This window comes from Sebastes umbrosus, chromosome 1, assembly GCF_015220745.1.
Source record: "Sebastes umbrosus isolate fSebUmb1 chromosome 1, fSebUmb1.pri, whole genome shotgun sequence".
NCBI lineage: Eukaryota > Metazoa > Chordata > Actinopteri > Perciformes > Sebastidae > Sebastes > Sebastes umbrosus.
The window spans coordinates 16,133,899-16,159,215 of NC_051269.1; the positions used below are offsets into that span (position 1 = coordinate 16,133,899).

The 25,317-nt window shown below is 40.5% G+C and overlaps 3 protein-coding genes and 1 long non-coding RNA gene across 5 annotated transcripts; 1 reads left to right on the forward strand and 3 right to left on the reverse strand.

Moving 5' to 3' along the window:
- Window positions 1-33: 33 nt before the first annotated feature.
- On the reverse strand, window positions 34-3,106 carry LOC119497271 (elastase-1-like). Its single transcript, XM_037785273.1, has 8 exons — window positions 2,950-3,106; window positions 2,568-2,665; window positions 2,381-2,481; window positions 1,845-1,970; window positions 1,460-1,596; window positions 1,231-1,373; window positions 291-440; window positions 34-146 (listed from the first exon to the last, which is right to left on the reverse strand). Exons 1-8 carry the CDS (start codon window positions 2,987-2,989, stop codon window positions 135-137), a joined length of 807 nt encoding a protein of 268 aa, XP_037641201.1. The 5' UTR covers window positions 2,990-3,106; the 3' UTR covers window positions 34-134.
- On the reverse strand, window positions 34-13,537 carry LOC119497293 (elastase-1-like). The gene is made up of 8 exons (XM_037785311.1): window positions 13,342-13,537; window positions 12,959-13,056; window positions 12,772-12,872; window positions 12,230-12,355; window positions 11,849-11,985; window positions 11,620-11,762; window positions 10,981-11,130; window positions 34-146 (listed from the first exon to the last, which is right to left on the reverse strand). Exons 1-8 carry the CDS (start codon window positions 13,379-13,381, stop codon window positions 135-137), a joined length of 807 nt encoding a protein of 268 aa, XP_037641239.1. The 5' UTR covers window positions 13,382-13,537; the 3' UTR covers window positions 34-134.
- LOC119497395 lies at window positions 1,260-8,200 on the forward strand. 2 transcript variants are annotated; one of them, XR_005208909.1, is made up of 4 exons: window positions 1,260-1,396; window positions 6,157-6,311; window positions 7,263-7,421; window positions 7,962-8,200. It is a non-coding gene; the product is annotated as an uncharacterized LOC119497395 (long non-coding RNA). The 2 variants fall into 2 exon arrangements; XR_005208910.1 differs by lacking the exon at window positions 1,260-1,396 and adding an exon at window positions 3,712-3,806.
- Window positions 13,538-22,331: 8,794 nt separating the features above from the next.
- On the reverse strand, window positions 22,332-25,317 carry LOC119497287 (elastase-1-like). Its single transcript, XM_037785298.1, has 8 exons — window positions 25,188-25,317; window positions 24,814-24,911; window positions 24,627-24,727; window positions 24,087-24,212; window positions 23,712-23,848; window positions 23,483-23,625; window positions 22,600-22,749; window positions 22,332-22,461 (listed from the first exon to the last, which is right to left on the reverse strand). Exons 1-8 carry the CDS (start codon window positions 25,225-25,227, stop codon window positions 22,450-22,452), a joined length of 807 nt encoding a protein of 268 aa, XP_037641226.1. The 5' UTR covers window positions 25,228-25,317; the 3' UTR covers window positions 22,332-22,449.

The following is a 25,317-nucleotide window of genomic DNA, read 5'->3' on the forward strand; positions in this document are numbered from 1 at the left end:
GTAAATAAATAAATGCGAAATGAGTCATCACTCAAAGTTTAATTAAGTTTATTTTTTGTTGAATGAGACAGAAGGAAGCACAGTAGATGAAAGCATGTGCGTGCTCTGTCTTCATGTGCCGCAACATGGTCTGTTTACATCATGATCTGGAAAAGAGGAGAAGCAGATAATGATTAGACATCAAATGCAACTGAAACCCATATCTATACAAGCATTCCTACACTGATGAGAGGTTATTTTTTTAGCTTATTGTATTAGATATGATAGATATACATATCCCGAATACTGACAGAGTCCATCCAGTCGATATAGGCGGAGACACGGGTGAAGACGGTGGGCTTCTTGGGCGCGTTGCATCCCATACTAGACACAAAGCTGGCAATACCGTGGACGTAGTATTTTTCATTAACAAGGCAGTTCAGAGGGCCACCAGAGTCACCCTGAGAGGAAAGAGATTAAAGAGAGCATCTTCAGTCTTGTGGACATTCAGTGGTGGATATGAAATATAAATAACACCATAGTTAGTTACTTTATTGAAGGGTTGAAGCAGCAGTGGGAAGAAATGGAGCAAATATTATAAAAAAAAAAAAGTAATTTTTACAAAACAGTCTCAATATCCTGACAATAGTACATGAGACAGGTAATCTGAAAAAGAAATCATGTTCCTCTGTGTCCTCCGGTGCTCCTAATGGCCTAATGGCATCTGCAAAATTTCACAAACCGGAGGAAAACAACCAATCAGTGCTGAGCTGAAGCCTTGCCGTCTCTGAGCAGCTATCAATTACTCGGAAACTCTGATCAAACGGTCAAACTAGGCAGCGCATGCCTATTTCTCTCCTCAAATGTTTTAGAAACATTTTATAGTGTACTGTTTAGCTGTAAAATGAGAAAGTTTGTGATCAGACAGCCATGAGATCTGGTGAGGAAATACCAAGCACCGCCCACCAGCCGGAGTACAGCCAATGGGAACGCTTAATAGGAACGCTCTCTCTCTGAAATGACCTGTGATTGGCCAAAGTCTCCTCAGAACACTTGAAATACAATATGCTAAAAGGTTATTATGGGATTTTTGCCAAATGATGCCAAAAATATTCTGCCTTCTGAAGCTTTAAATTGTGCAGGATTTCTTTCTCTTCTTAAAAAAGTCCTCTATAATAAGATGTTATATAATTTGAGCTACTGAGTGTACAACCTTTGCAAATATTGTTTTTCACTTAGGAGGAGACTCACATTGCATCCAGCCTCGGCACCACCACCGCCGCACACCAAGGTGGTTGCGATTTGGCTGCCCCACCAGTCAGGTCTGCTGCAGGTCTTGTAGTCGACCAGAGGAAGGTAGGCCTGCTTCAGCTGGGCGGACAGGCTGCCATCGGCTGGACAAGGTGAAATTGGAAAGGTAAGATGCATTGAACTTTAAAGACAAACACTGAAAACTGATGGGATCGTTTGATGAACTCACTGGAAGTGCGTCCCCATCCGGTGATGTAGCAGAGGTTGTTGTGGGGCAGAATCTGTCCTCTTTGAGGCAGAGAGCCCAGCTGGACGTAGGAGTTCAGGGTGGCCAAGGAAGACAAACGCAGCAGGGCAATGTCGAACCTGAGGTGGAGATCCATGGATCAAACAGGAGGAGGCAAAATAACTTTGTAAAGATGCTACACTGCTGAGGAGGACATTTTGTCGGTGGGTTTGACCACCACTTCTTACCAGCTTAGAACTTACAGGTTTGACCAAAGATATTTGAGAGATGGATATTTTAACTTACTTGAACTGAACTGAAAACTTTTTTTTTAAATAACAGATAAAATCAACAAAAACATGCGAGTAGAAGAAAATACAATTCTCACCCACTACCCAGTCTGGTGGGGTCCCATCTGGGATGAATGAAAACATTGTTGACAGTCATGGTCTGCTCTCTGCCACTGTCGCTGTAGAGGTCATGTTCACCGAGAATGACGCGCCACGTCCTAGGGCTGTAATATTTTTAAAAAAAAAGAAGCAAACCAAAACACAATACTGTTAATCAATTCTCGTTGTGACTCAAATGACTAATTGCAAATCAGCATGAAATCTTATTACAGTAAACTAAAAAGTAAAGGTCACAATATGCCATTAAATGACTCCTGGTTTTGTTCAATTTTTTTCGATTCCTTTGTTTGGAGACTCTGCTTTCTTTCTTTCTAATAAAATAAATGAATATTGTAGTATGTGACAGTTATAAATGAGGCTGTGAGATGTGTCTTTGTGCTGGTGACATTTTTCTGTGATAAGAGCAGGTTATGGATATTCAAGTCAAAGTAATCACAAAAATGTGCACAAATGCACCTCAAACTCATACAGCCAAAGAATACAGAGTGTATGCGTGAGTTAATCATTTGGTTACCTGTCCACACAGTGAGCAGCAGTCATAACCCAGCCTCTCTCGATCAGGGTTCCTCCGCATGTGTGGTAGTACCTGCTGCCAGATTTGTACTGGAGAGAGATCTAAGGAGAAGAAGTTATGTCAGTGTCAAAACATTAATAAGTGTGATTTGTGAATCTGATATGGTGGCTCTGTATTGGTAGATTACCTGCCAGGGCCAGGAGTTGGGTTTGGCCACCTCACCTCCCACGACTCTTTCAATGCTGTCCTCCAGGTACCTGGGCTGGGGCTCCAGCTCAGCCAGCACTAGTTAAAAACATAAAAAACAAAGAGCACGAGTTATACATGGTTTCCCACAATAATACAGTTTGCTTTCCACCTCCAGAAACAGGAAATGAGGGCAACGAGAGTGCGAGTGCTGGTAGAGCAGATTATGTGGAGCTCCTGCTTGTTGACTAAACTAAAAATGAGTGACTGACTGGATGACGGAGAGAGTGACTGACTGATCGAGCAAGAGAGCGATCGAGACAGAAGGAGATCAATAATGAATGGTTATACAGCGCAGTCGGTGTGTGCTGTCATTTTCTCACCCAGGGCTGTGAGACTTGTCAACACCAGAAGTCTAAGCATGTCTGCAGTGCGTCACAAGGTTTCTGCAAAGGAGCGAGGGCTTCTCTCCTTCTTTTATATCTCGACTCGACCTTCAGTCGGCCGGGAAAAGTGTGGCGGTTCTTTCCCCTGTGACAAAAGCCAGGTATGCAGCTGTGGTTTGTCTCACACGCTGTTTATCAAGGTCGGTTACCACACACGTCCTGAATTGACCCGTAGAGAAGAACGACACGTAGCCTATATCACTGGAGGACATTAGTCATAGTGATTCAAAGGATTTAGAAGGGTATTTATGTGTTTATCGTGTTTGATAAAGTCCACCACACCTTTTTTGACACTGTTTATGGGGGGAAAAACATATTTTTGTCAGAAATATGTCCTGAAGGGGAGAAGTGTAATGATGACTGGCTGACCTTATGGCTCCGTCAACCATCTGATATGAAGTCAAACCTTTTTATTCTCATCCAAAGTTCCCAATATGGTCTTTCAGCAAAAAAAAATAAGTTTATTACATGTACGTGTTTTAGTCAGTTGAAGACTTAATAAAATAAGTCGGTCAAACTGAAAAATTAACAACATTGTCTTTACTTAAAAATATATTAATTTAGAATAAATTATAAGTTAGTGTAACTTATATCTAGTGAGTTAACACACTCCAGGTCGGACGTGGTTAGGGATAGGACAAAGAGGTCATGTGACGGTTCGAACTAGCCAATCAGAGCACAGTAGGGCGGGAGTAGGCGGGCGACTCTCGGAGAGCTGCTCCTTGCTGCCAGACCGCATTTATCAAGCAGGGGGAGCAACAGGAGTCTAACCTGAATATCAGTCAAGTTACTTGGTAAGTAATTCATTTTGCTTTGTTTCATTCACAACATGCTTACTGCATCAGCACACACTGTAGATAGTCGTTTTCATGCTGCACTAAAGGGAAGAACAAAGTCCTGTTAGCTAACGTTAGCCAACAGTGTCTTCAAAGTCGTCTTTTATTAGCACATTTTAGCACATGTGAACTTGTACATTGTTAGTTAAATAGGTACAAGGATGGTTACAAGGATGTGTTTGCGTTTGTTCTAATTTAAAGTTGGCACTGGGTTGATAAAGGTTTGGTCAGCAGCTCAATGGGTGGGTTGTTTGACATTTTACTCTGTATACTTCCGTTTAAAATCTATTTTGGTTAATTGAGCTGCAGCTAAAAATGCAGTAATGTTCCACGTTGTGAAACGCCAAATAAGCAGGACTTGACATTAGCACAATTCAGCGGTGGCTAACGTCAAGAGAGTCACTGTTACTATGGGTTACAGTGGCGGCTGGTAGAAATGTTTCTGGGTAGGGCTGTGCCACATCCAATCAATTTCAGCAAACATCCCAGTATGATTTAATGCAAAAAAAAAGTGAAGGAATCAAAAACACATTACTACTTTGCAGTTAAATAATTAACAATTATTTTATTCCAACAGGAAGATTAAATAATGCTTTGAAAAACACAACAGTATAAAATGTACTCAGTGGTGGAATGTAACTTCTATTTAAGTACTTTTATACAATTTTGAGGTTCTTCTACTTGACTTGAGTATTTCCATGTTCTGTTACTTTCTACATCTACTCCACTACATCTCAGAGGGAAATATTAGACTTTTTACTCCACAACATTTATCTAACAACTTTAGTTACTTTACAGATTCAGATTGTTAATACAAAATATAATCACATTACAATCAAATTACACATTACAATACAGTTACACATATTACAGGGTGCATTCCATATTTAAAACACAAATATTGACAATTTATATAATTATTATTATTATTATTAGTAGTAGTAATGCTTTTTTGTGTGTGACTCAGTTAGGGCGGCGCCCTAGCACCCTCTATTGACCGGTCGCCACTGATGGGTAACCATATTATCAAACCCTCATACCGTGTACCGCATGTTCACCATAGGAGTTTTCATCAGGATGATTAACTTGGCGCACCTGTGACGCATTTGAGCAAGGAGTGGGATCAGAAAGAAGGCAGTTAGTAGTAAGACCTACTAGCCACTTTGGCAGGCGGCATATTAAAGCTACAATATTACCGCATGCAGAATACACGGTATGTAGATTGATGCACCTATGCGCGGGGCTTTGTTTCCTGACTTCTGGTGACTTTAAAACAATGAAAATAACAAAATAATAAGTACACTGCAACAGTATTTTTATGTTAAATCTCAGAAAAGAAGATTGAATAATTCGCTCCTCTGGCATAAACTTTGTGTGTGAATATCTAGCATCATCTTTTGATCTAGCATTCATCAGTTATAATTATTTTTTTTGCCCCTGCTGTCCCTTTTTTAGCATTATACATGCTGTACAGTGCCAGAAAAAGGTTAAAAAAAAAGTAAATTTGACATAAATTGGGAGAAATATGAATTGTGACCCAGAGAGGAAACCAGGAGAGGGCGATACAAAACGGGAGTCGCCCTGGCACAGAGCGATTGGGCCAGCCCAGTGTCAGTTAAGGAAAAGAAATGGGCCAACTTACCTGTTTTATGGGCCAAAAAAAGAAGAAGCCAACGTCGGCCTAAAAGGACGTCGGCCCACCGGGAAAACGCCCGGTATGCCAGATGGCCAGTCCAGCCCTGCCTATGAGCTGTCACCCGTTGGCAGCATGTGCTGAGGTTAACACAACAAGCGGATCAGCGTGCGAGAGAACTGGTCGGTGTGTCGGTGTTGCTTTGGGAAAGTGTTCAGTGTTCTACAGTGTACAGAAGTGTTGAGTGTTGAAAGAGGAGATCCTGTTTTGTTCATAGTCCCAATGAGTGAAAGCAAAATGTAAAACCTCAGAAAGAAAGAGGATAAGCATAGGCCTATTTCTCAACATGTTTAACTATTAAATGTATATACAGTAGCTTATTTAATTTTTATATGGATTGAATCACACTTTTAAATGTTATTTTTAGGTTCTGAAAAAAATTACATATATATTACAAAATGTTGATTTGAACATAAAGGAAGTTATTCTTAAAAACATTGTTATTCTGATCTGGTAAAAAATTGTGAGAGACTAGTAGAGGACGCAACTGAGTTAGTGTTAAACCCTGCAATCCTCATCTCTTTGATCCACCAGTTTACCCTGATGGAGTGACAGGTCATAAAACATTTAGTAATGGCTGTATGAAAGGAAATAACTGTTTTGTGTTTTCTCTAGATTCTGCAGGGCCTGGACTACCTTCACACTTAGTCAGTGTAAAATCATCCAAGCCTGAGAACATCCTGCTGCGTCTGGAGGAGCAGTCCCACAAAGTACCTGCAGGGGAGAGCAGCACCTCCTCTGCACCGAGGGGGGAAAGGCCAGGTCCACAGGTACGTTTTTTTTTCTTTCTATTGTTACAGATGCTGGAGATTATGTAAGAGTGAAGCCTCAAAGCTGACAGTTTACAGGTTGGGTTCATTGTGAAATGTTTAAATGCATGGTATACTGAACACCTTAGAACAGGGGTCTTCAACATTTTTCAGGCCAAGGACCCCCAAACTGATGGAGAGATGGAGCAGGGACCCTCTACTATATATATTGTATACAATTGTGTTTTATATTAAACTAAATGTACCTTTTAATTGTGAATTCAATACTAAGTTATTCAAATAATACACAGGTTCATATATTCATGTTTTTATTTTAAACATGTGCAAGGTACAGTGAGTAGGGTGGCCATGCCACTGCCATTTATAAACATACCTTGTTAACTGATACCAATGCCAATATCAACAATGTCTGTCAATTGCATGATATTACTTCTGCCTCCATTTGTCTGTTCGCTACAATATGTTGGATTCATGTTAATGTGTATTTAAAGACATTTAAATTTGTGGGGGGAGGGAATTGGGGGGGTGGGAGGGATACAAAAAAAAATTGTCAAACAAAAAATTAATATAAAATAATAATAATGAATAATACAAATAAAAAAAAATAATAAGGAGAAAATTTCGCGAACCCCTGCAGTACCTCCGCGGACCCCCTAGGGGTCGCAGACCCCCTGTTGAAGACCTCTGCCTTAGAAGCCATGAGCTTGAAAACACAAGAAGTGTTAAAGTTATTGAGCCACGCGAGTTGTCTGACATCTTCCCAATGGCAGCATATGCTGTTGCAGGGAAGCGTGTGGTGACCCAGAAGCACTACATTTATTTACCCTAGAGGGCAAAGTAGTCATTACAGTTTGTCATGTGTTTGACTTGACTTTGACTTGCAGTATGACTTGTATGCAAGCGTCTACATCAACAAATTGTGCCTTTTTATTTGTGCCTTATTTTAAACAGATAAACGAAGAATTCAGAAGGATCACCACTGTTAACCTGGAAACAACGTTCATGGCAAAACTGGACCGGTACTCCCCCAAAGTAATGAGCTTGGCCTCGTCAACGGGGGGGGGGGCTGCAAAAATGAAGATCCAGCGGATAAGGAACATGCTGCTAGAGGTATGTATGAATGTTGTTTGGTGACGAAAGCTGCCACCATATACGTCACCTGCCACCAGAGCAACCAATAGCAAAATTCAATTGCAAGAGCTGGGTTTCAACCAGTATAGGGCAGTAACTATGCATATTTATAACACAATATGTAGAATTCAAATACTTTGCACTAAAATGTCAAGATTTGGACCTGAATCCATCAACAGCACTACTAAATACACACACACATTGGTTTTAAGCTGAAAAAAGTGGTTTGAGGTTTTAATTACTCTTTAAATTTGCCAAATAGTAAAAAATACAATTCCAAATGAATACTTATCTTGCTCAGTGTCTCCTAGATGTGTTAATAAACTGTTTTCTAACACAGATTAAAGAAATCATCTATTTTTTATTTTGACTTTTGTAATGCATAATTGAAATACAAACTAATTGAGTTACAAAGGCCTCATAAACCTCACCCTTCAGTCTTCTTTCCCAGTGATGTAATCATTAAAAACACATCCTTATGGAGGAGCAGTTTTAAGATTTTTTTTTTCTCCTTCACAGGATGATTCAGTGGAAAAGAGGAGAGAGGTCGCTATCCGTTGTCTGGTGGTGTGTCTCCGAGAAAAGGAGGAGGATCTCTTCAAAGAACACTTGGTATGTAAATCAGATGCTTAAGCTCTGACACACTGTACTTTGTGTTACACTCAAACACATTGCAGTGATGCTGGTTTTGAGTGGGTCCCCAATAAAATTTGTGTTTTCAAGGTTTTAATTTAATTTTTTTTAAATTATGGTTACATTCATGTATGTTGAAAATGTATCTGAAAAAAAATCCCAAACCTTAAAAAGTAATTTACAACACCATAGACAGTATATGTATCTTTATATAAGTTTATATACTGCTTTTACATATGATGACTTGTTGAATGTTTGATGAATGAATGTTTATTTTGATCTACTTATTCCAGGATGGTGAAGTGCAGGATACTGATGAAGTGATGAAGATGTCATCACCAGGGGTGCCATAATGACTGATCCAGCCAGTGCAAGGATAGTGATCGAGGGAACAGAAGTCCTGGAAAACCTGGATGTGCCAAGAGCCTGTGCCTTGTTGATGGGGCTGATATACGCGCTCAACCTCAGCTACCCAAAACAACTGATGAAAACTTTTGAGGTATTTCAAAAGATACTTCTCGAACTAGATGGACTGAAAGCCAACCCAAAATTAATGTCGCTAAAAAATAAACTGCTGTCCTAAAAATGTCAAAAAGCAGACAGCTGTCATCAAATTTAGCAGGAAATTGTAAGTTATGTATGTAAACTTTTGTTAACATACAGCTTGCCTACATCAGCATATCACGTTCAAGGTCCAAACTGCCTCTGTAATTTGTAAGAATGTTTATTATATAAGGGATAATGTACAGCGAGCCGGTCATTGCTGTGAAAGAATCCCTGACAGGGCGATGCTGCACCCCGACGTGAAGCACCCTGAAGGGGATTCTTTCACAACAGTGACCCGCTAGCTGTACATTATCCCGCTTATTACACAGCTACTTGCTGAAGAAATCAATATTTTAACACAAACTGTCTGCTATACATAGCAACGGTCTGCTATAAAGAAATTACAGACCCCAGAACGCGTATTCAGAATCGAGTATTCAACACAGCCGTGTAATAAAGACATGTTAGGACCCCCGAAAAAACAAGTGTTCTCATAGTTGATTTGTACTGGGATGATTGAGGAAATGTGTTTGTACTTATTTCCTGTGCAGTGATTACATCATCATTGTCTACAGTGGCAGTTTGTTTGAAAGACATTATGTGGACACTGGATATTCACGCTGGATATTTGTTGACGCTAAGTTGCCAGTTTATTGGGTCTACATAGCTAAAAGTAATGCAGTTCTAGTGTGGTGCTGATTACACTTTATGAACATTTTGGAGGATGTTTGTGATGTTGAACTAATATTGTGTTATACTGAGGTGTTTCTTATAATCAGTCTACCCTCACTGAGATAAATGGCATGGACACAACATTAGAATCAGGAGGATTTATTGGAGGACTGCTGTGATAAACTGCATTAGTTTAAGCCAGGTGTATCCAATAAACTGGTAATTGAGTGTATGTTGTTTAATTCAGTTCTGATGTTTGTGTTATTTCTATTTTTGAAGTACAAAGTTGTGAGTGAAGAGCTGCTGGATACATTTCATGATATCGTTAGACCGATTGTTTCCTGGTGAAAGTTTTGGTTACTGTCCTGATCTCATTAGAAATGAGGAACATTGGACATGGTTTTGTGCACACACCATGGTATAAAAAATGTTCATTGTTAAAAAGAAGCTAGTTGGACAAAGTGTTTAAAATGTCTAAAATAAACTGTTTGATCATAAAAGCTGGAACTGAAATCTGTTATTTATTTTGACTTCAGTGAAATGATTTACTAATACTCAAAAAAATTAAGGTAACAATTTGCATGGATGTTTTTGAGTATGATGGAGTTCAAATAAGAGTAGCTTAAATAAAGTAATTTGACAATTTAATATCAACACAATGTTTGGATTAATATTAAGTTGGTTAAACTTAATTAAGCCTTTAGAGGTCTAAGCAAATCAAGTTGGTTGAACTTAATTAAGCCTTTAGAGGTCAAAGCAAATCAAGTTTGTTGAACTTAATCAATTGGGTTAGTCAGACTACAAGAGACTCAGGATTTACTCAATAATGCCATAGTTGGAACTACTTAAAAAGATCCATGCCATTTGTTACCTTCATTTTTTTAAGTTGAGCCCGTGGATTTTTTTTTAGAGTGTACTTATTTTCCAAGTTTTTTAAGAGAGAACGATTGCATTTTTCAGCAGTATATTATTTATAGCACAGCCTTGATAGTTCTTACCTGTGGCTGTGAGAGTGGTGAACAGCAGAAACACGAGCGTGTCTGCAGCGTCTCCACATGTCTAAATGCACGTCTCCTTCTTTTATACCCTGAGCTGACCTTCGTTTGATGTGCAGCCTCCGCTGAGCTTGGCAGCGGTCAGAAAGGCACCTTTAGTCCGTCTCAGACTTTATCACAGTTTGTGTTAGCGTGTGACGGCGTGTTGCCACATCACAGTGGATTAACTAGAATAAAGAAAGTGTTTCTAAGGACCTACAGTGCTGACTATTTACTTTCACAGTCTGTGGCAACACTTTAATTTGAATTTGTATGCTTAGGTGTTCTTTATACATGTTTTGTTGCAGGGTAGGATAGTTTGACAACGAAAGTAATGTAACCTTCAAAGTGACACACATGACTGTGGTTGCGTAAATGTTCTGATGTGTTTAATTAATTTTATTTTTTGTAGAATGAGACAGAAGGAAGCACAGTAGATGAAAACATGGTCGAATGCGTGCTCTGTCTTCATGTGCCGCAACACGGATGACTCGTCTGTTTATATCATGACCTGGAAAAGAGGAGAAGCAGATAATGATTAAACATCAAATGCAACTAAAACCCATATCTAAACAAGCATTCCTACACTGATGAGGAGTTATTTTTAGCTTATTCTATTATATATGATAGATATACATATCCCAAATACTGACAGAGTTCATCCAGCGGATGTAGGCGGAGACACGGGTGAAGATGGTGGGCTGTTTGTGCGCGTTGCATCCCTTATCAGACACAAAGCTGGTAATACCGTGGACGTAGTATTTTCCATTAACAATGCAGTTCAGAGGGCCGCCAGAGTCACCCTGAGAGGAAAGAGATTAAAGAGAGCATCTTCAGTCTTGTGGACATTCAGTGGTGGATATAAAATATAAATAACACCATAGTTACTTTATTGAAGGGTTAAAGCAGCAGTGGGAAGAAATGGAGCAAATATTATAAAAAAAAAGTTATTTTTATAAAACGATCACTACTGATCTACTACTGACAATAGTGTATGAAACAGGTAATCTGAAAATAAAATCATGTTCCTCTGTGAAAATTTCACAGACTGGAGGAAAACAACCAATCAGAGCTCAGTCTAGTTTTCTCTCAGAACACTTGAATTAAAATATGCTGAAAGATTATTATGAGATTTTTGCCCAATGATGCCAAAAATATTCTGCCTTCTGAAGCTTTAAATTGTGCAGGATTTCTTTCTCCTCTATAGTCCTCTATAATAAGACGTTATATATTTTGAATTACTGAGTGTACAACCTTTGCAAATTTCTTTTTTCACTTAGGGGGAGACTCACAATGCATCCGCCATCGTAACGACCACCGGCACACACCATGGTGGTTTTGACGAAGCTGTTCCACCAGTCAGGTCTGTTGCAGGTCTTGTGATCGACCAGAGGAAGGTAGGCCTGCTTCAGCCAGTCGGACAGGCTGCCACCGGCTGGACAAGGTGAAATTGGAAAGGTAAGATGCATTGAGCTTTACAGACAAACACTGAAAACTGACGGGATCGTGTGTTGAACTCACTGGAAGTGTGTCCCCATCCGGTGATGATGCAGAGGTTGTTGTGGGGCAGAATCTGTCCTCTTTGAGGCAGAGAGCCCAGCTGGACGTAGGAGTCCAGGGTGGCCTCGGAAGACAAACGCAGCAGGGCAATGTCGAACCTGAGGTGGAGATCCATGGATCAAACAGGAGGCAAAATAACTTTGTAAAGATGCCACACTGCTGAGGAGGACATTTTGTCGGTGGGTTTGACCACCACTTCTTACCAGCTTAGAACTTACAGGTTTGACCAAAGATATTTGAGAGATGGACATTTTAACTTACTTGAACTGAACTGAAAACTTTTTTTTAAATAACAGATAAAATCAACAAAAACATGCGAGTAGAAGAAAATACAATTCTCACCCATTACCCACACTGTTGAGGTCCCATTTGGGATGGATGTAAACGGCGCTGACAGTCATGGTCTGCTCTCTGCCACTGTCGTTGTAGAGGTCATGTTCACCGAGAATGACGCGCCACGTCATATTGCTGTAATATATTTTTTTTTTCAAAAGAAGCAAACTGAAACACAATACTGTTAATCAATTCTAGTTGTGACTCAAATGACTAATTGCAAATCAGCATGAAATCTTATTACAGTAAACTAAAAAGTAAAGGTCACAATATGCCATTAAATGACTCCTGGTTTTGTTTATTGTTTTGATTCCTTTGTTTGGAGACTTTCCTTTCTTTCTTTCTTTCTAATAAAATAAATGAATCCCGATGGTATGTGACAGTTATAAATGAGGCTGTGAGATGTGTCTTTGTGCTGGTGACATTTTTCTGTGATAAGAGCAGGTTATGGATATTCAAGTCAAAGTAATCACAAAAATGTGCACAAATGCACCTCAAACTCATACAGCCAAAGAATACAGAGTGTATGCGTGAGTTAATCATTAGGTTACCTGTCCACACAGTGAGCAGCAGTCATAACCCAGCCTCTCTCGATCAGGGTTCCTCCGCATACGTGGTTGAAGTTGCTGCCATCTTTGACCTGAAGAGAGACCTAAGGAGAAGAAGTTATGTCAGTGTCAAAACATTAATAAGTGTGATTTGTGAATCTGATATGGTGGCTCTGTATTGGTAGATTACCTGCCAGGGCCAGGAGTTGGGTTTGGCCACCTCACCTCCCACGACTCTTTCAGTAATGTCCTCCAGGTACCTGGGCTGGGGCTCCAGTTCAGCCAGCACTAGTTAAAAACATAAAAAAACAGAGAGAACGAGTTATACATGGTTTCCAACAATAATACAGTTTGCTTTCCACCTCCAGAAACAGGAAATGAGGGCAACGAGAGTGCGAGTGCTGGTAGAGCAGATTATGTGGAGCTCCTGCGTGTTGACTAAACTAAAAATGAGTGACTGACTGGATGACGGAGAGAGTGACTGACTGATCGAGCAAGAGAGCGATCGAGACAGAAGGAGATCAATAATGAATGGTTATACAGCGCAATCGGTGTGTGCTGTCATTTTCTCACCCAGGGCTGCGAGACCTGTCAACACCAGAAGTCTAAGCATGTCTGCAGTGCGTCACAAGGTTTCTGCAAAGGAGCGAGGGCTTCTCTCCTTCTTTTATATCTCGACTCGACCTTCAGTCGGGCTGGAAAAGTGTGGCGGTTCTTTCCCCTGTGACAAAAGCCAGGTATGCAGCTGTGGTTTGTCTCACACGCTGTTTATCAAGGTCGGTTACCACACACGTCCTGAATTGACCTGTAGAGAAGAATGACACATAAACTGACACATAAACTGAGGACATGCATCAGAGTGATTAAAAGGATTTAGAAGGGTATTTATGTGTTTATCGTGTTTGATAAAGTCCACAACATCTTTTTTTGACACTGTTTATGGGGGGAAAAAACATATTTTTGTCAGCAATGTGTCCTGAAGGGGAGAAGTGTAATGATGACTGGCTGCACCTGCGCATGTGCTCACACAGTCTCTCTGCAGGGCGCCCTGGCATTCTCACAGCGCTCAGCAACAGTCAATGCCTCGTCCAGGTCAGTGGCACCCTGCTCCAGGCACTTGGCTCTCAACACCGGGTCCAGCCGAAACTTCTCCTCCCTCTGCGCGACTAGTCTGGGAACGCCTGCGCCACCAGCCGGCTCACGTCAGCGGCGTACACCTCCAAACTCTCTCCTGGGGAGCGCGCACGAGCAGAGAGGCTGGCTCTGAAGCGGTCCATGAATTGTCTCTGTCCAAACGCTGCTCCGAGCTTCTCTTTAACAGCAGCAGCGTCCGACGTCGCGCCGACAGTCACCTCCAACTGTCTGACCCAGCCGAGGAAACTCTGGCTAAAGGAGCGGGCAGGTCGGCTCGAACTTCCCTGCCAGGCAAACTTGGCCAGCTTTATTTTATTCTCCTGCCACACAACAGCAGACCCGTAGCAGAAGCTCCCCCCACTCGTCTTCCTGCCCTACGGCAACAGAAAAGGACCAAACATGTTCTTCGCCAAAATACAGTTTTAACCCATGAACAAGGGTAGGAGAGTCTGTTACACCAATATGGTCTTTCAGCAAAAAAAAATTAAGTTTGTTACATGTACGTGTTTTAGTCAGTTGAAGACTTAATAAAATGAGTCGGTCTGAAAAATTAACAACATTGTCTTTACTTAAAAATATATTAATTTAGAATAAATAATAAGTTAGTGTAACTTATATCTAGTGCAGGGGTGCACACACTTTTTCAGCATGCGAGCTACTTATAAAATGACAAAGTCAAAATGATCTACCTACTATAAAAATGCAAAACATATATTTATTTATAAATATATTGAGTATTCTTTATATGTACAATATATGTTGGTGTACCTTGCATAACTGCATGAACCCATATTGTACAATATAACTCTGTACATTTTTTGTCATTACCTTACTCTGATGACTTGCACTGAATGGAATCAGCCAGGGAGTAGCTGCTGATAGCCAGCCTCAAGCACACTTCCAAATGATCATCAGTCAAGGTGGAACTGTATTTGGACTTAATAATCTTCATGTGGGAAAAGGCTGACTCGCATAAATAAGTGGAGCCGAATAATGCAGTGAAGGAGGTAGCACATTTCCTCATGTTGAGGTACTTTTCCTCTGTGAGGAAGTTCCAGAACTGTCCATGAGCCCTGGACTTAAGCTGAATGTCAGCTTGTAGTGTCAAAATCTCATCCTCCACTCCAGATGAGTTCAGGTGAAACAGTGTTGCAATTTGTTGGCTGAAGTCTATTTAAAAAAAAAAAAAAAAAAATATTTTTTTTTTTTTTTTTTAATGCCATGCATCTACCCACACTACCTTTGCGATCGACCGGTAGATCGCGATCGACGTATTGGGCACCCCTGATCTAGTGAGTTAACACACTCCAGGTCGGACGTGGTTAGGGATAGGACAAAGAGGTCATGTGACGGTTCGAACTAGCCAATCAGAGCACAGTAGGGCGGGGCTAGGCGGGCGACTCTCGGAGAGCTGCTCCTTGCTGCCAGACCGCATTTATCAAGCAGGGGGAGCAACAGGAGTCTAACCTGAATATCAGTCAAGTTACTTGGTAAGTAATTCATTTTGCTTTGTTTCATTCACAACATGCTTACTGCATCAGCACACACTGTAGGTAGTCGTTTTCATGCTGCACTAAAGGGAAGAACAAAGTCCTGTTAGCTAACGTTAGCCAACAGTGTCTTGTGAACTTGTACATTGCTAGTTGTAACACTGCAAAGGTAAATGGATGTGTTTACTTTTGTTGGCACTGGGTTGATAAAGGTTTGGTCAGCAGCTCAATGGGTGGGTTGTTTGACATTTTACTCTGTATACTTCCGTTTAAAATCTATTTTGGTTAATTGAGCTGCAGCTAAAAATGCAGTACATTAGCACAATTCAGCGGTCAAGAGAGTCACTGTTACTATGGGTTACCATATTTTCAAACCCTCATACCGGGACACGTACGTGTACCGCACGTTCACGAGCATGCACCACAGGAGTTTTCATCAGGATGATTAACTTGGTGCACCTGTGAGGCATTTGAGCACGGAGTGGGATCAGAAAGAAGGCAGTAAGTAGTAAGACTTACTAGTAGTGGCGAGCTGAAGCTTCATGAAGCATTGAAGCTTTCCAGCAAATTGGTTCGTTAAAGGGTTCATTTCTCGAGGCTTCATGTGCACACGAAACGACCTGGTGGTCAAAGAGTGTAAAACAGGCAGATATGATCTTAACCATGTGATCTGTGATATACTGTACTTTGTGCCAGTGAAGGCTGTTGGGTATGATTATACACAATGAAAAAAATATATATTACCATGTAATCCATTTATATCTATATAATATAAACTGGAAAAACAAAGTTCGGAAACTTGTGTTTGGTCGATTATTTCTCTGTTGTTACAATGCTAATTGGCATTGTATTTCACATTGTTGGAAAGCCTGTTTATCTACCTTCGCAATGATGTCCAACTTGTAAGGATCATGCATTTGTGGGATGAGCAGCACAGCTGATTATGTGGGTAGCGCCCAAGAAAAATTTGCCAAAATACTCCGTCAATGGTAAACAGTGTATTCTCCTGTTGGTATTGACTCTTGTTGTGAGTTGTTTGGTGGATTGGATGATTGAACTCTCCATCAGTAACAAGGAACAAACAAGACATATTGGCTATTTTACACTTTATTCATTTAATACACCGTCAGGAGCCTCAGTAGCGGTGGAAGATCCATACGCAGCCACAACAGCCTGGCTCCTCCTCCTCATGCTGGTCACCAACCTGGTCACACGTTGCTGTGGGATGGCGTTCCATTCCTCAACCAGGATTCGTTGCAGGTCAGCCAACGAGGTTGTGTTGGTCACTCTAACACGTACAGCACGCCCAAGCTGATCCTACAAGTGTTGAATTGGGTCGAGGTCTGGACTCTTGGCAGGCCGTTCCATTCTCTCTACTCCCACATTGTGGAGGTAGTCTGTGATAACCCTGGCTCTGTGGGGGCGAGCGTTGTCATCTTGGAGGATGAAGTTAGGTGCCAGATTGTGGAGATATGGGATCGCCACTGGTTGCAGAATCTCATCCCGATATCTCACTGCATTGAGATGACCTTCAATGATGACAAGCCTTGTTTTGCCAGTGAGGGAGATGCCGCCCCACACCATGACACTGCCCCCACCAAAAGCTGTTACTCCATTGGTGCAACAATCAGCATAGCGTTCTCCACGTCGTCTCCATACTTTGACCCTGCCATCCAACTTTGGCAGACAGAACCTGGACTCATCACTGAACATGACATTCCCCCACATGTTCAGGTTCCATTGTCTGTGTTGTCGATACCAGCGCAAATGGGCCAATACCAATAGGAGAATACACTGTTTACCATTGACGGGGCATTTTGGCAAATTTTTCTTGGGCCCTACCCACATAATCAGCTGTGCTGCTCATCCCACAAATGCATGATCCTTACAAGTTGGACATCATTCTGAAGGTAAATAAACAGGCTTTCCAACGATGTAAAATACAATGCCAATTAGCATTGTAACAACAGAGAAATAATCCACCAAACACAAGTTTCTGAACTTTGTTTTTCCAGTATATAATCTAATGTATTTTCTAGGAAGTATATTATGAGTATGTAACATACATGTATAATAAACTATAATTGTTTTGTGAGCAATGCATCTTATGTGTGTAAACCAATCCTTTGGCCAATAATTGTATTGTAGTGTAATATAATATAATAATGCCAGGAGGAGTAATGTTAGTGTTCTGTGTCACTTCTGGAAAATGGCTTTGGTTCAACCAGTGAAGATCTGAACCACTTCCTGAACCAGTCAGCGGTATGGTTGGGCAGCGAGGCTTTGGACGTCATCAATAACGTAATTGGTCTAAAACGATGCAAGCCTCGATACGCGCATCGCGGAAAAGTTCCTGGATTACTTGACACGCGCTCCGAAGCCTCAGCACAGCACGTAACATCCCTAGTTAGCAGCATGTGCTGAGGTTAACACAACAAGCGGATTAGCGTGCGAGATAACTGGATGGTGTGTTGGCGTTGCTTTGGGAAAGTGTTCAGTGTTCTACAGTGTACAGAAGTGTTTGAAATGTGAGTGTTGAAAGAGGAGATCCTGTTTTGTTCATAGTCCCAATGAATGAAAGGAAAATGTAAAACCTCAGAAAGAAAGAGGATAAGCATAGGCCTATTTCTCAACATGTTTAACTATTAAATGTATATACAGTAGTTTATTTAATTTATGGATTGAATCACACTTTTAAATGTTATTTTTAGGTTCTGAAAAAAATAAAATAATATATATTACAAAATGTTGATTTGAACATAAAGGAAGTTATTCTTAAAAACATTGTTATTCTGATTTGGTAAAATGTGTGAGAGACTAGTAGAGGACGCAACTGAGTTAGTGTTAAACCCTGCAATCCTCATCTCTTTGATCCACCAGTTTACCCTGATGGAGTGACAGGTCATAAAACATTTAGTAATGGCTGTATGAAAGGAAATAACTGTTTTGTGTTTTCTCTAGATTCTGCAGGGCCTGGACTACCTTCACACTTAGTCAGTGTAAAATCATCCAAGCCTGAGAACATCCTGCTGCGTCTGGAGGAGCAGTCCCACAAAGTACCTGCAGGGGAGAGCAGCACCTCCTCTGCACCGAGGGGGGAAAGGCCAGGTCCACAGGTACGTTTTTTTTTCTTTCTATTGTTACAGATGCTGGAGATTATGTAAGAGTGAAGTCTCAAAGCTGACAGTTTACAGGTTGGGTTAATTGTGAAATGTTAAAATGCATGGTATACTGAACACCTTAGAAGCCATGAGCTTGAAAACACAAGAAGTGTTAAAGTTATTGAGCCAAGCGAGTTGTCTGACATCTTCCCAATGGCAGCATATGCTGTTGCAGGGAAGCGTGTGGTGACCCAGAAGCACTACATTTATTTACCCTAGAGGGCAAAGTAGTCATTACAGTTTGTCATGTGTTTGACTTGACTTTGACTTGCAGTATGACTTGTATGCAAGCGTCTACATCAACAAACTATGCCTTTTTATTTGTGCCTTATTTTAAACAGATAAACGAAGAATTCAGAAGGATCACCACTGTTAACCTGGAAACAACGTTCATGGCAAAACTGGACCGGTACTCCCCCAAAGTAATGACCTTGGCCTCGTCAACAGGGGGGGGGGCTGCAAAAATGAAGATCCAGCGGATAAGGAACATGCTGCTAGAGGTATGTATGAATGTTGTTTGGTGACGAAAGCTGCCACCATATATGTCACCTGCCACCAGAGCAACCAATAGCAAAATTCAATTGCAATAGCTGGGTTTCAACCAGTATAGGGCAGTAACTATGCATATTTATAACACAATATGTAGAATTCAAATACTTTGCACTAAAATGTCAAGATTTGGACCTGAATCCATCAACAGCACTACTAAATACACACACACATTGGTTTTAAGCTGAAAAAAGTGGTTTGAGGTTTTAATTACTCTTTAAATTTGCCAAATAGTAAAAAATACAATTTCAAATGAATACTAATCTTGCTCAGTGTCTCCTAGATGTGTTAATAAGCTGTTTTCTAACACAGATTAAAGAAATCATCTATTTTGTATTTTTACTTTTGTAATGCATAATTGAAATACAAACTAATTGAGTTACAAAGGCCTCATAAACCTCACCCTTCAGTCTTCTTTCCCAGTGATGTAATCATTAAAAACACATCCTTATGGAGGAGCAGTTTTAAGATTTTTTTTTTTCTCCTTCACAGGATGATTCAGTGGAAAAGAGGAGAGAGGTCGCTAGCCGTTGGCTGGTGGTGTGTCTCCGAGAAAAGGAGGAGGATCTCTTCAAAGAACACTTGGTAGGTAAATCAGATGCTTAAGCTCTGACACACTGTACTCTGTGTTACACTCAAACTACTTTTTTTAAATTATGGTTATATTCATGTATGTTGAAAATGTATCTGAAAATTAACAGAAAAAAAATCCCAAACCTGAAAACGTAATTTACAACACCATAGACAGTATATGCATCTTTATATACAGTTTATATACTGTTTTTACATGTGATGACTTGTTGAATGTTTGAAGAATGAATGTTTATTCTGATCTACTTATTGCAGGATGGTGAAGTGCAGGATACTGATGAAGTGATGAAGATTGTCATCACCAGGGGGGCCATAATGACTGATCCAGCCAGTGCAAGGATAGTGATTGAGGGAACAGAAGTCCAGGAAAACCTGGATGTGCCAAGAGCCTGTGCCTTGTTGATGGGGCTGATATACGCGCTCAACCTCAGCTACCCAAAACAACTGATGAAAACTTTTGAGGTATTTCAAAAGATACTTCTCGAACTAGATAGACTGAAAGCCAGCCCAAAATTAATGTCGCTAAAATATAAACTGCTGTCCTAAAAATGTCAAAAAGCAGACAGCAGTCATCAAATTTAGCAGGAAATTGTAAGTTATGTATTTAAACTTTTGTTAACATACAGCTTGCCTACATCAGCATATCACGTTCAAGGTCCAAACTGCCTCTGTAATTTGTAAGAATGTTTATTATATAAGGGATAATGTACAGCGAGCCGGTCATTGCTGTGAAAGAATCCCTGACAGGGCGATGCTGCACCCCGACGTGAAGCACCCTGAAGGGGATTCTTTCACAACAGTGACCCGCTAGCTGTACATTATCCCGCTTATTACACAGCTACTTGCTGAAGAAATCAATATTTTAACACAAACTGTCTGCTATACATAGCAACGGTCTGCTATAAAGAAATTACAGACCCCAGAACGCGTATTCAGAATTGAGTATTCAACACAGCCGTGTAATAAAGACATGTTAGGACCCCCAAAAAAACAAGTGTTCTCATAGTTGATTTGTACTGGGATGATTGGGGAAATATGTTTGCACTTATTTCCTGTGCAGTGATTACATCATCATTGTCTACAGTGGCAGTTTGTTTGAAAGACATTATGTGGACACTGGATATTCACGCTGGATATTTGTTGACGCTAAGTTGCCAGTTTATTGGATCTACATAGCTAAAAGTAATGCAGTTCTAGTGTGGTGCTGATTACACTTTATGATCATTTTGGAGGATGTTTGTGATGTTGAACTAATATTGTGTTATACTGAGGTGTTTCTTATAATCAGTCTACCCTCACTGAGATAAATGGCATGGACACAACATTAGAATCAGGAGGATTTATTGGAGGACTGCTGTGATAAACTGCATTAGTTTAAGCCAGGTGTATCCAATAAACTGGTAATTGAGTGTATGTTGTTTAATTCAGTTCTGATGTTTGTGTTATTTCTATTTTTGAAGTACAAAGTTGTGAGTGAAGAGCTGCTGGATACATTTCATGATATCGTTAGACCGATTGTTTCCTGGTGAAAGTTTTGGTTACTGTCCTGATCTCATTAGAAATGAGGAACATTGGACATGGTTTTGTGCACACACCATGGTATAAAAAATGTTCATTGTTAAAAAGAAGCTAGTTGGACAAAGTGTTTAAAATGTCTAAAATAAACTGTTTGATCATAAAAGCTGGAACTGAAATCTGTTATTTATTTTGACTTCAGTGAAATGATTTACTAATACTCAAATAAATTAAGGTAACAATTTGCATGGATGTTTTTGAGTATGATGGAGTTCAAATAAGAGTAGCTTAAATAAAGTAATTTGACAATTTAATATCAACACAATGTTTGGATTAATATTAAGTTGGTTAAACTTAATTAAGCCTTTAGAGGTCAAAGCAAATCAAGTTGGTTGAACTTAATTAAGCCTTTAGAGGTCAAAGCAAATCAAGTTGGTTAAACTTAATTAAGCCTTTAGAGGTCAAAGCAAATCAAGTTGGTTGAACTTAATCAATTGGGTTAGTCAGACTACAAGAGACTCAGGATTTACTCAATAATGCCATAGTTGGAACTACTTAAAAAGATCCATGCCATTTGTTACCTTCATTTTTTTAAGTTGAGCCCGTGGATTTTTTTTTAGAGTGTACTTATTTTCCAAGTTTTTTAAGAGAGAACGATTGCATTTTTCAGCAGTATAGTATTTATAGCACAGCCTTGATAGTTCTTACCTGTGGCTGAGAGTGGTGAACAGCAGAAACACGAGCGTGTCTGCAGCGTCTCCACATGTCTAAATGCACGTCTCCTTCTTTTATACCCTGAGCTGACCTTCGTTTGATGTGCAGCCTCCGCTGAGCTTGGCAGCGGTCAGAAAGGCACCTGTAGTCCGTCTCAGACTTTATCACAGTTCGTGTTAGCGTGTGACGGCGTGTTGCCACATCACAGTGGATTAACTGGAATAAAGAAAGTGTCTCTAAGGACCTACAGTGCTGACTATTTACTTTCACAGTCTGTGGCAACACTTTAATTTGAATTTGTATGTTTAGGTGTTCTTTATACATGTTTGGTTGCAGGGTAGGATAGTTTGACAACGAAAGTAATGTAACCTTCAAAGTGACACAAATGACTGTGGTTGGTTAAATGTTCTGATGCGTTTAATTTCGTTTATTTTTTGTAGAATGAGACAGAAGGAATCACAGTAGATGAAAACATGGTCGAATGCGTGCTCTATCTTCATGTGCCGCAACACGGATGACTCGTCTGTTTATATCATGACCTGGAAAAGAGGAGAAGCAGATAATGATTACACATCAAATGCAACTAAAACCCATATCTAAACAAGCATTCCTACACTGATGAGTTATTTTTAGCTTATTCTATTATATATGATAGATATACATATCCCAATACTGACAGAGTTTATCCAGTCGATGTAGGCGGAGACACGGGTGAAGACGGTGGGCTGTTTGTGCGCGTTGCATCCCTTATCAGACACAAAGCTGGTAATACCGTGGACGTAGTATTTTCCATTAACAAGGCAGTTCAGAGGGCCGCCAGAGTCACCCTGAGAGGAAAGAGATTAAAGAGAGCATCTTCAGTCTTGTGGACTTTCAGTGGTGGATATAAAATATAAACAACACCATAGTTACTTTTTTGAAGGGTTAAAGCAGCAGTGGGAAGAAATGGAGCAATACGATTTAAAAAAAAGTTATTTTTTATAAAACAATCACTATATCCTGACAATAGTGCATGAAACAGGTAATCTGAAAAAAATCATGTTCCTCTGTGAAAATTTCACAGACTGGAGGAAAACAACCAATCAGTGCTGAGCTGAAGCCTTGCCGTCTCTGAGCAGCTGTCAATCACTCGGAAACAATGATCAAACGGTCAAACTAGGCAGCGCATGCCTATTTCTCTCCTCAAATGTTTTTAGAAACATTTTATAGTGTATTGTTTAGCTGTAAAATGAGAAAGTTTGTGACTCGGCAGCCATGTTGAGATCAGTTGAGGAAATACCAAGCACCGCCCACCAGCTTGAGTACAGCCAATAGGAACGCTCTCTCTCTGAAATGACCTGTGATTGGCCAAAATCTCCTCAGAACACCTGAATTACAATATGCTGTAAGATTATTATGAGATTTTTGCCCAATGATGCCAAAAATATTCTGCCCCTGAAGCTTTAAATTGTGCAGGATTTCTTTCTCCTCTATAGTCCTCTATAATAAGACGTTATATATTTTGATTTACTGAGTGTATAACCTTTGCAAATTTCTTTTCTCACTTAGGGGGAGACTCACATTGCATCCGCCCTCGTAACCACCACCGCCGCACACCATGGTGGTTTTGACGGAGCTGCCCCACCAGTCATGTCTGCTGCAGATCTTGTAGTCGACCAGAGGAAGGTAGGCCTCCATCAGCTCTGAGGACAGGCTGCCATCGGCTGGACAAGGTGAAATTGGAAAGGTAAGATGCATTTAGTTTTACAGACAAACACTGAAAACTGACGGGATCGTTTGATGAACTCACTGGAAGTGCGTCCCCATCCGGTGATGTAGCAGAGGTTGTTGTGGGGCAGAATCTGTCCGGTGGTAGGCAGAGAGCCCAGCTGGACGTAGGAGTCCAGGGTGGCAGGGGAAGACAAACGCAGCAGGGCAATGTCGAACCTGAGGTGGAGATCCATGGATCAAACAGGAGGCAAAAATAACTTTGTAAAGATGCCACACTGCTGAGGAGGAAATTTTGTCGGTGGGTTTGACCACCACTTCTTACCAGCTTAGAACTTACAGGTTTGACCAAAGATATTTGAGAGATGGACATTTTAACTTACTTAAATGAAAATCTTTTGAAAATAACAGATAAAATCAACAAAAACATGCAAATAGAGGAAAATACAATTCTTACCCATTACTAGGTCTGTTGGAGTCCCATCCTCTATGGGTGAAAACTTCGCTGACAGTTATTATTTGCTCATTGTAACTGTCGCTGTAGAAGTCATGTTCACCGAGAAAGACGAGCCACGTCCTAGGGCTGTAATATTTAAAAAAAAAAAAAAGAAGCAAACCGAAACACAATACTGTTAATCAATTCTAGTTGTGACTCAAATGACTAATTGCAAATCAGCATGGATTCTTATTACAGTAAACTAAAAAGTAAAGGTCACAATATGCCATTAAATGACTCCTGGTTTTGTTTATTTTTTCTTTTATTCCTTTGTTTGGAGACTTTCCTTTCTTTCTTTCTAATAAAATAAACGAATCTTGTAGTATGTGACAGTTATAAATGAGGCTGTGAGATGTGTCCTCGTGCTGGTGACATTTTTCTGTGATAAGAGCAGGTTATGGATATTCAAGTCTAAGTAATCACAAAAATGTGCACAAATGCACCTCAAACTCATACAGCCAAAGAATACAGAGTGTATGCGTGAGTTAATCATTAGGTTACCTGTCCACACAGTGAGCAGCAGTCATAACCCAGCCTTCCTTGATCAGGGTTCCTCCGCAATGGTGGATGTACCTGCTGCCAGATTCGTACTGAAGAGAGACCTAAGGAGAAGAAGTTATGTCAGTGTCAAAACATTAATAAGTGTGATTTGTGAATCTGATATGGTGGCTCTGTATTGGTAGATTACCTGCCAGGGCCAGGAGTTGGGTCTGGCCATGGCACCTCCCACGACTCTTTCAGTAATGTCCTCCAGGTACCTGGGCTGGGGCTCCAGTTCAGCCAGCACTAGTTAAAAACATAAAAAAACAGAGAGAATGAGTTATACATGGTTTCCAACAATAATACAGTTTGCTTTCCACCTTCAGAAACAGGAAATGAGGGCAACGAGAGTGCGAGAGCTGATTATGTGGAGCTCCTGCCTGTTGACTAAACTAAAAATGAGTGACTGACTGGATGACGGAGAGAGTGACTGACTGATCGAACAAGAGAGCGATCGAGACAGAAGGAGATCAATAATGAATGGTTATACAGCGCAGTCGGTGTGTGCTGTCATTTTCTCACCCAGGGCTGTGAGACTTGTCAACACCAGAAGTCTAAGCATGTCTGCAGTGCGTCACAAGGTTTCTGCAAAGGAGCGAGGGCTTCTCTCCTTCTTTTATATCTCGACTCGACCTTCAGTCGGGCCGGAAAA

What these genes read in the sequence shown, in the direction of transcription:
- LOC119497287 (XM_037785298.1), bottom strand. Translation starts at nt 25,227, where the DNA reads ATGCTTAGACTTCTGGTGTTGACAAGTCTCACAGCCCTGG. An exon ending in CCAACTCCTGGCCCTGGCAG is followed by an intron (nt 24,728 to 24,813) that starts GTAATCTACCAA and finishes TCTTCTCCTTAG; the next exon opens with GTCTCTCTTCAGTACGAATC. An exon ending in GTTACGAGGGCGGATGCAAT is followed by an intron (nt 22,750 to 23,482) that starts GTGAGTCTCCCC and finishes CTTTCCTCTCAG; the next exon opens with GGTGACTCTGGCGGCCCTCT.
- LOC119497293 (XM_037785311.1), bottom strand. Translation starts at nt 13,381, where the DNA reads ATGCTTAGACTTCTGGTGTTGACAGGTCTCGCAGCCCTGG. An exon ending in CTCAACAGTGTGGGTAATGG is followed by an intron (nt 11,986 to 12,229) that starts GTGAGAATTGTA and finishes TCTCCACCTCAG; the next exon opens with GTTCGACATTGCCCTGCTGC. An exon ending in CGGATGGGGACACACTTCCA is followed by an intron (nt 11,763 to 11,848) that starts GTGAGTTCAACA and finishes CACCTTGTCCAG; the next exon opens with CCGGTGGCAGCCTGTCCGAC.
- LOC119497271 (XM_037785273.1), bottom strand. Translation starts at nt 2,989, where the DNA reads ATGCTTAGACTTCTGGTGTTGACAAGTCTCACAGCCCTGG. An exon ending in GACAAGTCTCACAGCCCTGG is followed by an intron (nt 2,666 to 2,949) that starts GTGAGAAAATGA and finishes GTTTTTAACTAG; the next exon opens with TGCTGGCTGAGCTGGAGCCC. An exon ending in CCCACCAGACTGGGTAGTGG is followed by an intron (nt 1,597 to 1,844) that starts GTGAGAATTGTA and finishes TCTCCACCTCAG; the next exon opens with GTTCGACATTGCCCTGCTGC.